This window comes from Gigantopelta aegis, chromosome 7 (assembly GCF_016097555.1).
Source record: "Gigantopelta aegis isolate Gae_Host chromosome 7, Gae_host_genome, whole genome shotgun sequence".
In the NCBI taxonomy this organism is placed as follows: Eukaryota; Metazoa; Mollusca; class Gastropoda; order Neomphalida; family Peltospiridae; genus Gigantopelta; species Gigantopelta aegis.
This window is the reverse complement of record NC_054705.1, coordinates 12,445,612-12,461,300: the sequence shown is the minus strand read 5'-3', so window position 1 is coordinate 12,461,300 and position 15,689 is coordinate 12,445,612. Positions and strand designations below refer to the sequence as shown.

Genomic DNA, 15,689 nt, shown 5'->3' with positions numbered 1-15,689 from the left:
TTTTGAGGATATGTAAGAAACAGAATAATACATTCGTGTCCGTTAAATACCGTTTAATGTCGAGATAAAATACACAACACGAAGGAATCATATTACATATTTATTACAGACTTCAATTTTATATACATGTTACCTACTACATATTACTTGCCCTCATATTTACTTTATGTACAGGGGTAATCTGTCTTATTTCACTCGTTGTTTAAAAACGTATCAAACTCGCTTTCGCTCGTTATATACATTTTAGAACAACTCGTTGTGAGATAAATGGTATCTAATGGCCACTCATGTATTATTCTCTATGTCTACACCTGGCTGCAACGAGAAATAGATGGTTTGACTAATAAACTAACTAATATATTATGATGAACAAGTCCCATTCAGCTAGATGGCCGTCTCGGCGAGCGACCGGCTGTATTAACGTGCCTATATCGTCCAGTAGCCGATAATTAATACATAAATGTACTCCAGTGGTGTCGTTAAACAAAACAAACTTTAACTTTAATATCCAAACTAGGTTCAGGCTCTGGCAATGGCTGAGCATGGGCAATCGTTCCAGAACCGATTACTCGCTGTAATTTAACGATCAATCACAGCGTTCATCAGTGTACAACAGCTTAATGAGTTAATCCACTTAACACGCCAGGTCCTGCGGTGACCCCAGATAACCTTGCAGTCGGGTCCCTGCATTTTTTAAATTTATTTCTTAGTATTATTTATTTATTTTATTTTATTTTATTAATGTTTTTTTTTTTTTTTTTTGCTGCAGTTCTTATCTTTGAAGATTGCGCAACAAAAAACCAAGTGATGTCACCTTGCACCCAGGGCCGTAGCTAGGATTTTTTGTTTTTGGGGGGGGGGGGGGGGGGGGCAACTGAGTAGTTAATAGTCTAAAACTCCACAGACAGTTAAGAAGAGAATTTTCGTTTAAGTTTCTGCAATGCTGTCCGGACGTAGCCCAGTGGTAAAGCGGTTTAGGGTCAATCCCCGTCGGTGGCTCCATTGGGCTATTTCTCGTTCTAGCCAGTGTTCTACAACTGGTGTAACAAAGGCCGTAGTATATACTATCCTGTCTGTGGGATGGTGTCTATAAACGATCCCCTACTGCTAATCGAAAAGAGTAGCCCATGAAGTGGCGACAGTGGGTTTCCTCTTTCAATATCTGTGTGGTCCTTAGCCATATGTCTGACGCCATATAACCGTAAATAAAACGTGTTGAGTGCGTCGTTAAATAAAACATTTCCTTCTTTGGTTTTGATACTAATATCCAGAGGGAAAACACCCATTTCGCCATAAATCATAGGTAGTGGGGTACTTTTTCTAAGTTTTAATAAGTCTTAAAACATTCTTTTAACTGTATTTGTTCAATATTTTGATTATTGTGAACTCCCCCTATTTCTGAATAATATAATAGAATTGGAACAATAGTACTATCAAAAATGCGTAACTGACAGTCTATAGGTAAATTTAAATTTCTAGTTCTAAGTCATTCCTTTTTTAGCTTGCGACATAAGCGTCTTTTTTGCTTAAATAAACTGATCAATTTCTACAAAATATGATGTCTAGGTGTTTATAAATAACTATCTGCAATATCTGATTTTATGTCTTTGATGTAAAATTTCTTATTTTCAGGTAGTTATGATATCATATCTAAATAATTTTATTTTAAAAAACCCAGCAATGCTTGAAAAGGAAAATGGAAAGCTACGTTTGAAAACATAATAATAGAATATATATACATGTGGTGGGGTGGATGGGTAGGTGGGTTGATGGATGGATGGATATATATATATATATATATATATATATATATATATATATATATATATATATATTCTTTAAAAAAGGTAGGGGAACTCTAATAAGAATTTACAATTGCCAAAATTGTAAGGTATATTAGCTGTGGGAAATGGTTATATGATAATAGTTAATTAATTGGGCAAACATAACAACCGGTAGTTCAGTATTACAGTAGGATTTATGACCACCAAAGTTCTTTTTTTTTATCAGTAAATCGCAAATTCAAACAATAAATCTATAAACTGACTAAAAACAAAACAATAACAACTGTATGATCAACAGAATGAAACAGATTCACAGAAATAATGTTCCACAGTGATTAATGGACATTCCTGGAAATTGTCAAAATCGAGAATGCCAACCCACGTACCTGTACGGGGCAACTGCGTGATACATGTGCAAACTATCGAATGTGTTTCGGTGTGTTGATAAACAGACCTGAACGTTTTTTCACTAGGATGTCTGTGGTCTAATAGTTGATATTAATATTTCAGGTTCCCCTACTTTTTTAGCAGTATATATATATATATATATATATATATATATATATATTTGAATTACACATATGTTAGAAAAAGCTAAATGATGAGGTCGGTTCCTAATGTTGGTTAATTCAATAAAAAAAAATCACGGGGTGGGGTATTGTAAAGAATATTACATGTTTAATTATAATTATATTTAAATGTAACAGATAAATCAACCTCCACCGACAGGATTTAAAAAAATAATATATTTTTTATTGTCCCCAGAGATTCTTGACAGTGTCGGGGTCGAGTTCACCGACTTATAATTGTATATATATATAATATATTTCGTGAGAAAGTTGAACTGGCTCCCACACGGTTGAGCACTCTATAAAATAGCGTCTTTCAACTCGAAAACGACTACTATATATATATATATATATATATATATATATATATATATATATATATATATATATATATATGTAAAGTAACATGCACATCAATAGTAAAATATTTTACATACATATATTTATATATCATATCATGAGTATATACACACACACACACACGAACATACGCACGCACACACACACACACGCATGACAGGATTTTTCCATCGTTGTTATAGTCCAGCGCTATCAAATACAAGGGAGTAGGAAGGTGCCAAAAATGGGGAGGGGGTCGACATGTACATGTATGTGTGTGTATATATATATATATATATATATATATATATATATATATATATATATATATATATAAATACACCATCACTACTGCACATGCCCCCCCCCCCCCCCCCGCTATTATATACCCCATATTGAACTACCAGCTACTGCACATGCCTCCCCCCCCCCACCCCAGTGAACTACCAGCTGAGCCTCCCATAACACGTGCCCTTGCCAACAGCAGGTGTTTATGTAAAAGACAACACATCAACTTCAATGTTTATTAACATAATCGAATTTAACGACAAAATTGGAAACAGATAAGAAACCGAAAGGAACACATACTTGTCCGATACATCTGACGTCAAGTTAAGTTCTAAACAAAAACTCATATGACGGCAGATGTATCCGACTAACTTCTCACCAATCAATGTATTTAAAAAAAAAAAAATAATAATAAAGGGGAAAAAATCAATTGGTGTCGAAACATGCTACATGTGTTACTTAATGAGTCATATTTAAAGTGAATGTGAAACAACTTTAAAATAAATAAATTTGGAAACAGCCGACATTATTGAAGATTATTAATTTATTATATAACTTGAAATGAACGCCAGCATAAAAACATGTCAATGTATTTCCCTAACACGTAAAGAAGAAAATATATATACCACCCTCCCATAATAATATGTTTAACGAAATAAAAATAAATGCCTAAAACCCATACCACCCACGAAACCCGACCTACTCCAGTTCACAAATAATTATTATTGAATGGCATTCCCCCGGAATAAATTTATAACAGGAAGTGACGTTCGAGCACCTGCTTTGTACAACATAGTCCTTAAATAAATTGCTGCAGTCGTACTAAGAAATATTGTGTTGTAAACATCGACCATCGCCACTAAGTTATCCATTACAAGCAGTATATATAAACCCCTTAGGAATACTTTAACTGAAAACTAAATTTTTACCCCGCGCATTAATACGCGGAAGTATATTGACACAGAAGCAATTTGTTCTTAGCATGAAATAGATGTAAACTTTGATCGTGCGATTTTTCGTGAATTATTCCGTGTGATCTGTTGGATTTACGTTCAAACGAGGATACCAGTCGACAGGAGAGAGAGTCCTGTGATGTTCGGGAGATTATTCTTGATTCTGGTCGCGCTGCTGGTTTTCTGCAGTTGCACAGAAGCAAAACAAAAGTCGGAGAACGAGGTAGGTCAGGGTTCCATGTCGGGTCGGCTCCATTTTATCGCTAAGTACACACACCGTGTCTTTAGATGACAGGACGTAAGTGTCATCTCACTCACACTCGATCGGCATGTTGGTGCTCATTTACAGGACGGCTACGAATCCGGGTGTGTCAGTATAACACCTTGATTTAGGCTCCAACAACAACAACAGCAGCAGTAGACTTTTTACTGGTTGCCTATCAAATGCTATGTATACATGTAGAAAACTAAGCCTAAGGAATTAGGATTACCTTGTAACCTTCCAAAACACAAATTAAAGGTACCCATCTCTCAGTTTTTTGTTTCAGAACTGTACTCATAAGCATCAGAACACTCCCTTATGAACCAGGGGTTCCCAACCCTATACTTGAGAATGAGAATGTAATTTTTTTTTTTTTTTTTCACCTACATTGTTAAATTTGTTGTACTCCCTATTTAAATGATATTACAAATCTGACATGGGCGCTGCCCAAACCCCCACCAGACCAATTACTCTGTCCTTCAAGAGAGAGACTTTTGGACGGTTATGATCGCTTTCTCAGTCAGAGATAACTGTACAATGTATAATACAACACTAATACTATGTTTGATGCTAAATTAGTAAATATCATTACACTGATAATTTTCGACTTCACCGATAGCAAATGTTTCACATAGTAACCACTAATACACACACTGCATGAAGAAACCTGACAGCACCTGCTTTCAATAATGTTCCGGTTAAATACGTAGGTGCTGACGGGTTTCTTCTTGTAGTGTGTATTAGTGGTTACTATGTGAAATATTTGTTTTCAACAAACTTGAAAATGATCAATTGGTGTATTTAGTGTCAGACATATGTATAATGTTGTATTGGAGCAGGAATCTTTGCTATATATAGCTAACTTTCCACCCCCCAGGCCCTAATCTTGCCGGCGAAATGAGTGGGTTTTTTCACGACAAAAGTCAAGTCGAGTCGCAGCAGTGAGAAGTCGAAAGTTGTCATATTCTGGATCTAATTGGATTTCAAAAACAAAATCACACCACAGATGTCAAGACCCCCAACTTGTTTATTGTCATAGCTCACTTGGCACCTTGTCGCCGCAGGAGCGTTGGAAGCCATTCAGGGCTAGCTCTGGCACTCGCTAAATTCGCCAATTGCGAATTTTTTAAAGTAGTTGGCGAATTTTATTTTAATTTGGCGAAATAATTTCATGTAAAAAAATATTTTTTTATAGAAAGTAACTGTTGATTTCTGCAATTTTTAAAGTTTAATAGACAATTTGGCGAAACATGTTGCTCACCCAGAGCTAGCCCTACGCCATTAAAAGTTGGTACAGCCACGGAATCACTTACACTATCATAATCATTCCTTTCGAGCTAACAGAAGCATGTGGTCCAAGGTAGGGACCCCCCCTCCCCCCCCTCCAAACTAGAAATAATGCTTCCCCCAAATTGAAAATCATTTCAATATAAATAGCTCTACTCTACGAAATTGTTTGTTTTTTAAAAATTGTACACTGGGTAAAAACATTTCATACATTCTTTTTGGTTACATTGTCTATACAGTGGTGGAAATTTTCACCACCTCAGGTGTACTTTTTCTATCTTGCAATACTGCATATGATGGAGTCTTTTAGTATGCTGCTTAGCATACAGGTATATAACCTGTTTCAATCAAGGATTGTCTGGTATTTATTTTACGTTCATCGGGGTATGAACCAAAAAAATCCGCAAACTGTGAATTGGCAAAGCCGTTCTCACATAAGTTTGCGATTGATTTATTTTTGAAATAATAGACAATACTTATATAATTAAATTTAAATCATACTTGCTAACCACTAAAAGTTTATACTTTATTTTGAATTACTTTTGGTTCATAAACAATAACACTCAATAAGATAACTTGTCCATATAAACTGATGTTATCAGATATGACATACCCTGACGACGTCATTTTTACATTCATCAAGAATTGAACAAACTCCCGTTGCTATGTCTGGACCAATGAGATGACGTTATGTTGTAATGAATGTAATGGAAATTTAAACCTAACATATTGAAGACCCTGAAATATACGTATATGACATGAAATTTATACATTGCAATATACATACATACGTATAATACGGTATATATTACATGTAATTGGTTTTCCTTAATGCATAAATTTCATTAATATATCTCATGTATACAATACTTGTAGAAATTACTACAATAACCTCTTTATTATTAATTTATGTGATGCATCGGTTTCATCGATACGTCTAATGTACAATACTTATAGAAAAACTGCTTCATTATTAATTGACAACAGCTGTTAATAATTTGATTAATCGTGTCTGGTTTCGTGTTCACTTGGTGTGCTTTACACTAAATCTCCATTGTAGTATGCATCAGCTGCAGTCATAATCTAGAATAAGATGTATGTAACCTGTGCATGTCTAAGGAGCTGTTGACAGTTGTATATATTTCACAAGCCGGTGGGGGGGGGGGGACATAGGCCAGTGGTAAAGCACTGGCTTGATGCACGGTTAGTTTAGGATCGATCCCCGTTGGTGGGCCCATTGTGCTATATTTCTCGTTCCATCCAGTGCATCTTGACTAGTATATGGCCTATTTTCAAAGAAGGGCAAATAATGGTAAATAACTTTATAAAAAAAAGTAAAATGTTGTTTTTCATGTTTATAATTTAGTAAAATCTAAAGCAGATAAGATCAGTGTTACATTATTTCAAGTAGCAAAGTTAGAAGTGTGTACATTTTTTTAATGTACATGAAAATATTTTCGTTCTTCTGTCGGTGGGCAGTTCTTTTAAAACTTTGCTGTGGAAGACAAATTCTTAAGTTCTGAGTCCTGTTAAATATTAAGTATTGAACTCTTTTTTTTTTTTCTTTTTTTTTTTTTTACTTTACCTACCTACATGTAACATCTCTGATGAAGTAATCATATCTGTTTTAAAATTTAAAACTTTTATCTTTTTTTTTTATCTTCTTTGTTTTTTTTAAAGACCAGTGTGTAGTTCGTTTGGGGAAAGTGATCAAAAGTTAACAAGCCTGTGAGACCTATTGGCTTTAATAAGATGCACATTTTCCGCTGTGACTGACGCAACCATCCAGGTGTTTCTGCTTTCATATACTCACAGACACCACAGCTCTTCAGCCTGCAGGAAGTGTGCTTCTGTGTGAAATATGATTCTCTTAGAAACCTACATAATGCAATAGACATCTTCCTCCCAGATGTCAGTTCACAGGGCCAGATTCTAAAACAATAATTGTTTCCTGCAACTCGTAAAAACTGACAGTTTTTATGGCCATGGATGCATTTTTCTTCCTCCCCTCCCCCCTCACCCTTCCTCCGGTATTTGTTTTTGCTACAGTACCCAGTGCTGTGCAGCTGACAGTGATATATACAGTGTATCAAAGGCCATGTATATATATGTGGTTTGTGCTGTTTTATCTCAATATATATTCATAACAGACAGAACATATTGGGACTAATTTACAAAACCTGTTTATATCTTATATGGGTATATTGCATGTCAAACAGGGGCAGGATTTAGCTCAGTCGGTTGAATGCTAGCTTGAGATGCTTGCGTCATGGGATCGAACCACCTCGGTGGATCCATTTTTCTGATTGGGTTTTTTCTCGTTCCAACCAGTGCACCACAACTGGACAAAGGCCATGGTATGTGTTTTCCTGTCTGTGGGAAAGTGCATATATATAAAAGATCCCTTGCTGCATGGGAAAAAATGTAGCAGGTTTCCTCTGATGACTGCGAGTCAGAATTACCAAATGTTTGACGTCCAATAGCCGATGATTAATTAATCGATGTGCTCCAGTGGTGTTGCTAAACAAAACAAACTTCTTTTTTATATATTGGTGTAACTACGTGTATAGGACAAAAAACTTACATTTTTGTCCACAAGTGGATGGGAGGAGGGGGGGGGAGGGGGTCCTTCAATTCTGACATTATAAGCCCTAATCTTAATTTTTCATCGAGGGTGGGTGAAACACAGCTCAGTGGTAAAGTGCTTTCCTGATATATACAATTAATCTTCATCAATGGGCTAATGGGCTGTCGTCGGTTCCAGCCAGTGCACCACAGTTGTTGTAATAAAGGTCGTGTGGTTTACACCATCTGGTGCATTTAGTTATGGGATTGGGGGTGGGGATAGCTCAGTCGGCTGACCGCTCCCTGAGGTGCATGTGTCTCATGATCAAACCACTTCGGTGGATCCATTCAACTGATTAAGCTTTTTCTCATTCCAACGAGAGCACAACTGGTCAACGGTCATGGTATGTGCGATCCTGTCTGTAGGGAAGTACATAGTAAAGATCCCTTGCTGCCAATGAAAACATGTAGCGGGTTTCCTCTGATGTCTCAATTACCAAATGTTTGACATCCAATAGGACCGGTCTTGGTGGCGTCGTGGTTAGGCCATCGGTCTACATGCTGGTAGATACTGGGTTCGGATCCCAGTCGAGGCATGGAATTTTAATCCAGATACCGACTCCAAACCCTGAGTGAGTGCTCCGCAAGGCTCAATGGGTAGGTGTAAATCACTTCCCCCAATCAGTGATCCATAACTGGTTCAACAAAAGCCATGGTTTGTGCTATCCTGCTTGTGGAAAGCACAAATAAAAGATCCCTTGCTGCTAATCGGAAAGAGTAGCCCATGTAGTGACGACAGCGGGTTTTCTCTCAAAATCTGTGTGGTCCTTAACCATATGTCTGATGCCATATAACCGTAAATAAAATGTGTTTAGTGCATCGTTAAATAAAACATTTCTTTCTTTCTTTTTTTTCCAATAGCCAATGACTAATTAAACATTGTGCTCTAGTGGTGTTGTTAAACAAAACAAACTTTAATTATAAAAGATCTCTTGCTGATGCCGTAATAACTTAGCCTATGAAATGGCAGTAGCAGGTTTTTTTCTCTGGTTATATCCAATGCCACATGGCCATAATTAATAATAAAAATGTTGTTAACTAAAACATATAGATCTTCCTTTATATTTCACCACCAACCAACATCATCTTTAGTCTATCATCTTCTGCTTTAATGAGCTCAGCAAGTAACACGATTTTCAGACATGTCAGATTTAACTCAACGTCCAGAGCATGTACATGCTGAAAACATTTGCCGGTGACATCACGATTTAACGAGCATTTTCAGAGTACAGCTAAGGCAATTACATGTCCCCTACCAGGCATAACTACATTTTCCCGCATATATATATATACTCTTTAAAAAAAAAGTAGGGGAACTCTAATAAGAATTTACAATTGCCAAAATTGTAAGGTGTATTAGCTGTTGGGGATAGTTATATATGATAATAGTGAATTAATTGGGCAGACATTACAACCGGTAGTTCAGTATTACAGTAGTTTTATGACCACCACAGATCTTGAAGGACGATTGGGGTCAAAAGTGAAATTTGAAAGTTGACATTTTTTTAATCATTAAATCGCAAATTCAAACATTAAAAATGACTAAAAACAAAACAATAACAACTGTATGATCAACAGAATGAAAAAGATTAATGGACCTTCCTGGAAATTGTCGAAATCGAGAATGGCACCCCACACATGTGTACGGGGCAACTGCGTGATGCACGTTTAAACTATGGAATGTGTTTCGGTGTGCTGATATGTTGACTGCCATTTCGGAAAAAATCAATGTCATTTTTACAAATAATTTTTACGAGCCATGCGGGCTTGTATGGTAGCCAAGCTAGAGCGTCCTATATGATTTTTACAAGCCATGCGGGCTTGTATGGTAGCCAAGCTAGAGAGTCCTATATGATTTTTGCGAGCCTCGGGCTTCCGGACTGTCCTCAAAATTGCACACTGTATACATCTTCTGCATGTAAGGTCAAGGGTGACAACTCTGTAAAAATAGGCCGATCCTCGTGGACTTGAGGTTATTGCAAAAACAAAAATATCAGGAAACATATATACATGATACAGACACACACATATGTAGACAGATGGACAGACAGAGACAAAGTTAAAGTTTGTTTAACGACACCACTAGAGTGCATTGAATTATAATTAATCATTGGCTATTGGATGTCAAAGATTTGGTAATTTTGACGTTAAGTCTTAGAGAGGAAACCACCTATATTGGCAAGGAATCTTTTGTATGTACCAACTGGCATACAGGTAGCCCATACCACAGACTTTGATATACCAATCGTGTTACACTGGCTGGAACAAAAAAAAATAGCCTAATGGGCTCACCAATGGGATCGATCCTAGACCCGACCACACATCAGGCAAGCACTTTACCACTAGCTGCTTTAATCAGAGCTTCTAGATTATGGTAGCCTCACTCCCATGGCTAGTGATATTCAATGTTGGGCTAGTAATAACTACTATTACCATGCCAGACAGGGCTTCTAGGTTATGGTAGCCCCACTCCCATGGCTAGTGATATTCAGTGTTGGGCTAGTAAATAACTACTATTGTCATGCCAGACAGGGCTTCTAGGTTATGGTAGCCCCACTCCCATGGCTAGTGGTATTCAATGTTGGGCTAGTAAATAACTACTATTGCCATGCCTGACAGGGCTTCTAGATTATGGTAGCCCCACTCCCATGGCTAGTGGTATTCAATGTTGGGCTAGTAAATAACTACTATTGCCATGCCCGACAGGGCTTCTAGATTATGGTAGCCCCACTCCCATGGCTAGTGGTATTCAATGTTGGGCTAGTAAATAACTACTATTGCCATGCCCGACAGGGCTTCTAGATTATGGTAGCCCCACTCCCATGGCTAGTGGTATTCAGTGTTGGGCTAGTAAATAACTACTATTGCCATGCCCGACAGGGCTTCTAGATTATGGTAGCCCCACTCCCATGGCTAGTGGTATTCAGTGTTGGGCTAGTAAATAACTACTATTGCCATGCCAGACAGGGCTTCTAGATTATGATAGCCCCACTCCCATGGCTAGTGGTATTCAGTGTTGGGCTAGTAAATAACTACTATTGCCATGCCAGACAGGGCTTCTAGATTATGGTAGCCCCACTCCCATGGCTAGTGGTATTCAGTGTTGGGCTAGTAAATAACTACTATTGCCATGCCAGACAGGGCTTCTAGATTATGGTAGCCCCACTCCCATGGCTAGTGGTATTCAGTGTTGGGCTAGTAAATAACTACTATTGCCATGCCCGACAGGGCTTCTAGATTATGGTAGCCCCACTCCCATGGCTAGTGGTATTCAGTGTTGGGCTAGTAAATAACTACTATTGCCATGCCAGACAGGGCTTCTAGATTATGGTAGCCCCACTCCCATGGCTAGTGGTATTCAGTGTTGGGCTAGTAAATAACTACTATTGCCATGCCCGACAGGGCTTCTAGATTATGGTAGCCCCACTCCCATGGCTAGTGGTATTCAGTGTTGGGCTAGTAAATAACTACTATTGCCATGCCCGACAGGGCTTCTAGATTATGGTAGCCCCACTCCCATGGCTAGTGGTATTCAGTGTTGGGCTAGTAAATAACTACTATTGCCATGCCAGACAGGGCTTCTAGATTATGGTAGCCCCACTCCCATGGCTAGTGGTATTCAGTGTTGGGCTAGTAAATAACTACTATTGCCATGCCCCAGACAGGGCTTCTAGATTATGGTAGCCCCACTCCCATGGCTAGTGGTATTCAGTGTTGGGCTAGTAAATAACTACTATTGCCATGCCAGACAGGGCTTCTAGATTATGGTAGCCCCACTCCCATGGCTAGTGGTATTCAGTGTTGGGCTAGTAAATAACTACTATTGCCATGCCCGACAGGGCTTCTAGATTATGGTAGCCCCACTCCCATGGCTAGTGGTATTCAGTGTTGGGCTAGTAAATAACTACTATTGCCATGCCAGACAGGGCTTCTAGATTATGGTAGCCCCACTCCCATGGCTAGTGGTATTCAGTGTTGGGCTAGTAAATAACTACTATTGCCATGCCAGACAGGGCTTCTAGATTATGGTAGCCCCACTCCCATGGCTAGTGGTATTCAGTGTTGGGCTAGTAAATAACTACTATTGCCATGCCCGACAGGGCTTCTAGATTATGGTAGCCCCACTCCCATGGCTAGTGGTATTCAGTGTTGGGCTAGTAAATAACTACTATTGCCATGCCCGACAGGGCTTCTAGATTATGGTAGCCCCACTCCCATGGCTTCAGTGGGCTATTCACTATTGCCATGTTGGGCTAGGCTAATTCATAAAATAACTACTATTGCCATGCCAGACAGGGCTTCTAGATTATGGTAGCCCCACTCCCATGGCTAGTGGTATTCAGTGTTGGGCTAGTAAATAACTACTATTGCCATGCCAGACAGGGCTTCTAGATTATGGTAGCCCCACTCCCATGGCTAGTGGTATTCAGTGTTGGGCTAGTAAATAACTACTATTGCCATGCCCGACAGGGCTTCTAGATTATGGTAGCCCCACTCCCATGGCTAGTGGTATTCAGTGTTGGGCTAGTAAATAACTACTATTGCCATGCCAGACAGGGCTTCTAGATTATGGTAGCCCCACTCCCATGGCTAGTGGTATTCAATGTTGGGCTAGTAAATAACTACTATTGCCATGCCAGACAGGGCTTCTAGATTATGGTAGCCCCACTCCCATGGCTAGTGGTATTCAGTGTTGGGCTAGTAAATAACTACTATTGCCATGCCAGACAGGGCTTCTAGATTATGGTAGCCCCACTCCCATGGCTAGTGGTATTCAATGTTGGGCTAGTAAATAACTACTATTGCCATGCCAGACAGGGCTTCTAGATTATGGTAGCCCCACTCCCATGGCTAGTGGTATTCAGTGTTGGGCTAGTAAATAACTACTATTGCCATGCCTGACAGGGCTTCTAGATTATGGTAGCCCCACTCCCATGGCTAGTGGTATTCAGTGTTGGGCTAGTAAATAACTACTATTATTGCCATGGGCTTCTGACAGGGCTTCTAGATTATGGTAGCCCCACTCCCATGGCTAGTGGTATTCAGTGTTGGGCTAGTAAATAACTACTATTGCCATGCCTGACAGGGCTTCTAGATTATGGTAGCCCCACTCCCATGGCTAGTGGTATTCAGTGTTGGGCTAGTAAATAACTACTATTGCCATGCCAGACAGGGCTTCTAGATTATGGTAGCCCCACTCCCATGGCTAGTGGTATTCAGTGTTGGGCTAGTAAATAACTACTATTGCCATGCCTGACAGGGCTTCTAGATTATGGTAGCCCCACTCCCATGGCTAGTGGTATTCAGTGTTGGGCTAGTAAATAACTACTATTGCCATGCCTGACAGGGCTTCTAGATTATGGTAGCCCCACTCCCATGGCTAGTGGTATTCAATGTTGGTCTAGTAAATAACTAGTAAATAACTACTATTGCCATGCCTGACAGGGCTTCTAGATTATGGTAGCCCCACTCCCATGGCTAGTGGTATTCAGTGTTGGGCTAGTAAATAACTACTATTGCCATGCCCGACAGGGCTTCTAGATTATGGTAGCCCCACTCCCATGGCTAGTGGTATTCAGTGTTGGGCTAGTAAATAACTACTATTGCCATGCCCGATGGCTAGTGAATTTGTTTTAGTCAATGTTGCAGTTAAGTCTATTTTGTAAATATGAATATCCTGCCCCCACCCCAATCCTCCAAAGTTAGAGTTTTTAAACTCTACATGTATCTCCCTCTTTAGGTGACATATCTGATTATTACTATTATTTAGTAAAATTGTATTAACTTAAAGTAAAGTAGGGCTAGTAAATTTTTAATCGTGGCTAGTAAATATTTAAAATCACTGATCCCATGGCTAGTGGATTTGATAACAATTCTAGAAGACTTATTTAATTCTAAAACGTTGGACCTTGAAAACAAACTCTTTGCATTTTTTAACTATGGCCGTACCATGAAAAAAAGAGTATATATTACATCTGAACTGTTCTACAGATGTCTGTTTTGTAAGCTGTGTTTGGGTTTTAGGGCTTGTGTGTGTATATAAACATGTTCTGAATGTCATACCATAGGAGTGGGGTGTACTGCGGTACAGTGTGTGTGAACTTTTGTTTTGACAAATCTTTCACATCAAACCTCTGGGAACTGAAAATTTAAAATAAAACTAAAACGAACCTGAAAAAAACAGATTAAAAATTTTATTTAAAAAAAAAAAAACAAAAAAAAAACATTCCAAAAACAACAAATGTAAAAACACAAGAAGATACAAAGAAACCTTTTGTAATAATACGTAACACATAGGACAATATTTCAAAATCTTTGGTAACCGGATGTCAGTTCACATGAGTTTTACTTGTACGTAACCGATTGTTTGGTTACATGAATATAGTTCACGTTATCAATGAATTAGACCCCCCCCCAATCCTAAAACACTTGAAACTACAGTTCTGTGCTACATTGGTGGTTCCAATGTATTTAAAAACATTAACCGATTTTCACTTTGATTACTGATGCATATGGTACTTTTAATGTTAGAATGTAATTGTTCACCATGTAACCGATTGGCTGTTGTCGTGATTTTAAAGTTGTGTAACCGATATGCGAACAGAACAATGTACGGTTGTCGTGAAATATTGTTCCCTGTGATAGTACGTAACACTATTGATTACGTATCTGGTGCAATAAGCTATGTGAACCTTGCTCCTCTGTACATTGTGCACACATATATATGTTGCAGGTAAGTATTTCCGGTATTTTGGCACACTGCCAACCTCTTTCAGAGATCTATATATTTTCTATACATCTTTTCAGTCTTGAGTTGGCAACCTGTCCATAATGACATGTCTGTCGAGGGGGGGGGGGGGGTGGAGAGGGGAGTGGGGAGGACATGTTTGACTAGTTATTCACGTTAGTTGTTTACAGTTCCTTCGCACTTGGTCGTGTTTGTTAAATTCTATAGCTATTAATGTGTATTTTCCACCAACCTTACATACATGTGTATGTATAGATAGATAAGATAGATAGATAGATAGATAGATAGATAGATAGATAGATAGATAGATAGATAAGATAGATAAGATGTATGTATGTTCACAGTTAATGTATTTTGGAAGCAAATTTTATATTATGAATAGACTGTACACATGTACACAAAAGTGACATATACATATACACATACATACACATTATGCAGTGTTCGAGATAAACATTATTGGCAGTATCCCAGTTGGATACTAAAATTTCAAAATCTGGTATCCCACCTGATAATTTAGTATCCCATTTAAATAAAATTCATAAATAACATCGTAACAAACTTGGACGACACTGTTCTCGTTCCCAGTCTAATGCTACACTGCAATCAAAATCGCGAAATTCATGAAATTCGCAATCAAACAGAATCGGCAAAAAGATTTTCTGCATATATTTTTGCGTAATAATACTGACATAAATTAATATTTAGCAGTAATCTATAAGTGTTTCTGACATTACTAATGATAAACCTACCTGTATCAATTTTTTGCAGATCAATATCTCAAATAAAATTTGAAGGGAGGAAACTTCCAACAAAAACAATAGCGACTTAGTG

General features: G+C 38.3%; 1 protein-coding gene across 1 annotated transcript in view; it reads left to right on the top strand.

Annotated features, from left to right (window-relative positions):
• The first annotated feature begins 3,885 nt into the window (after positions 1 to 3,885).
• The window catches only part of LOC121377000, a 78,933-nt gene continuing 67,129 nt past the window's right edge, over positions 3,886 to 15,689 (top strand). The window contains exon 1 of the mRNA XM_041504832.1: positions 3,886 to 4,156. Within this exon, the coding sequence (XP_041360766.1) occupies positions 4,073 to 4,156 (84 nt within the window). The 5' untranslated portion in view covers positions 3,886 to 4,072. The remainder of the gene's footprint in view (positions 4,157 to 15,689) is intronic.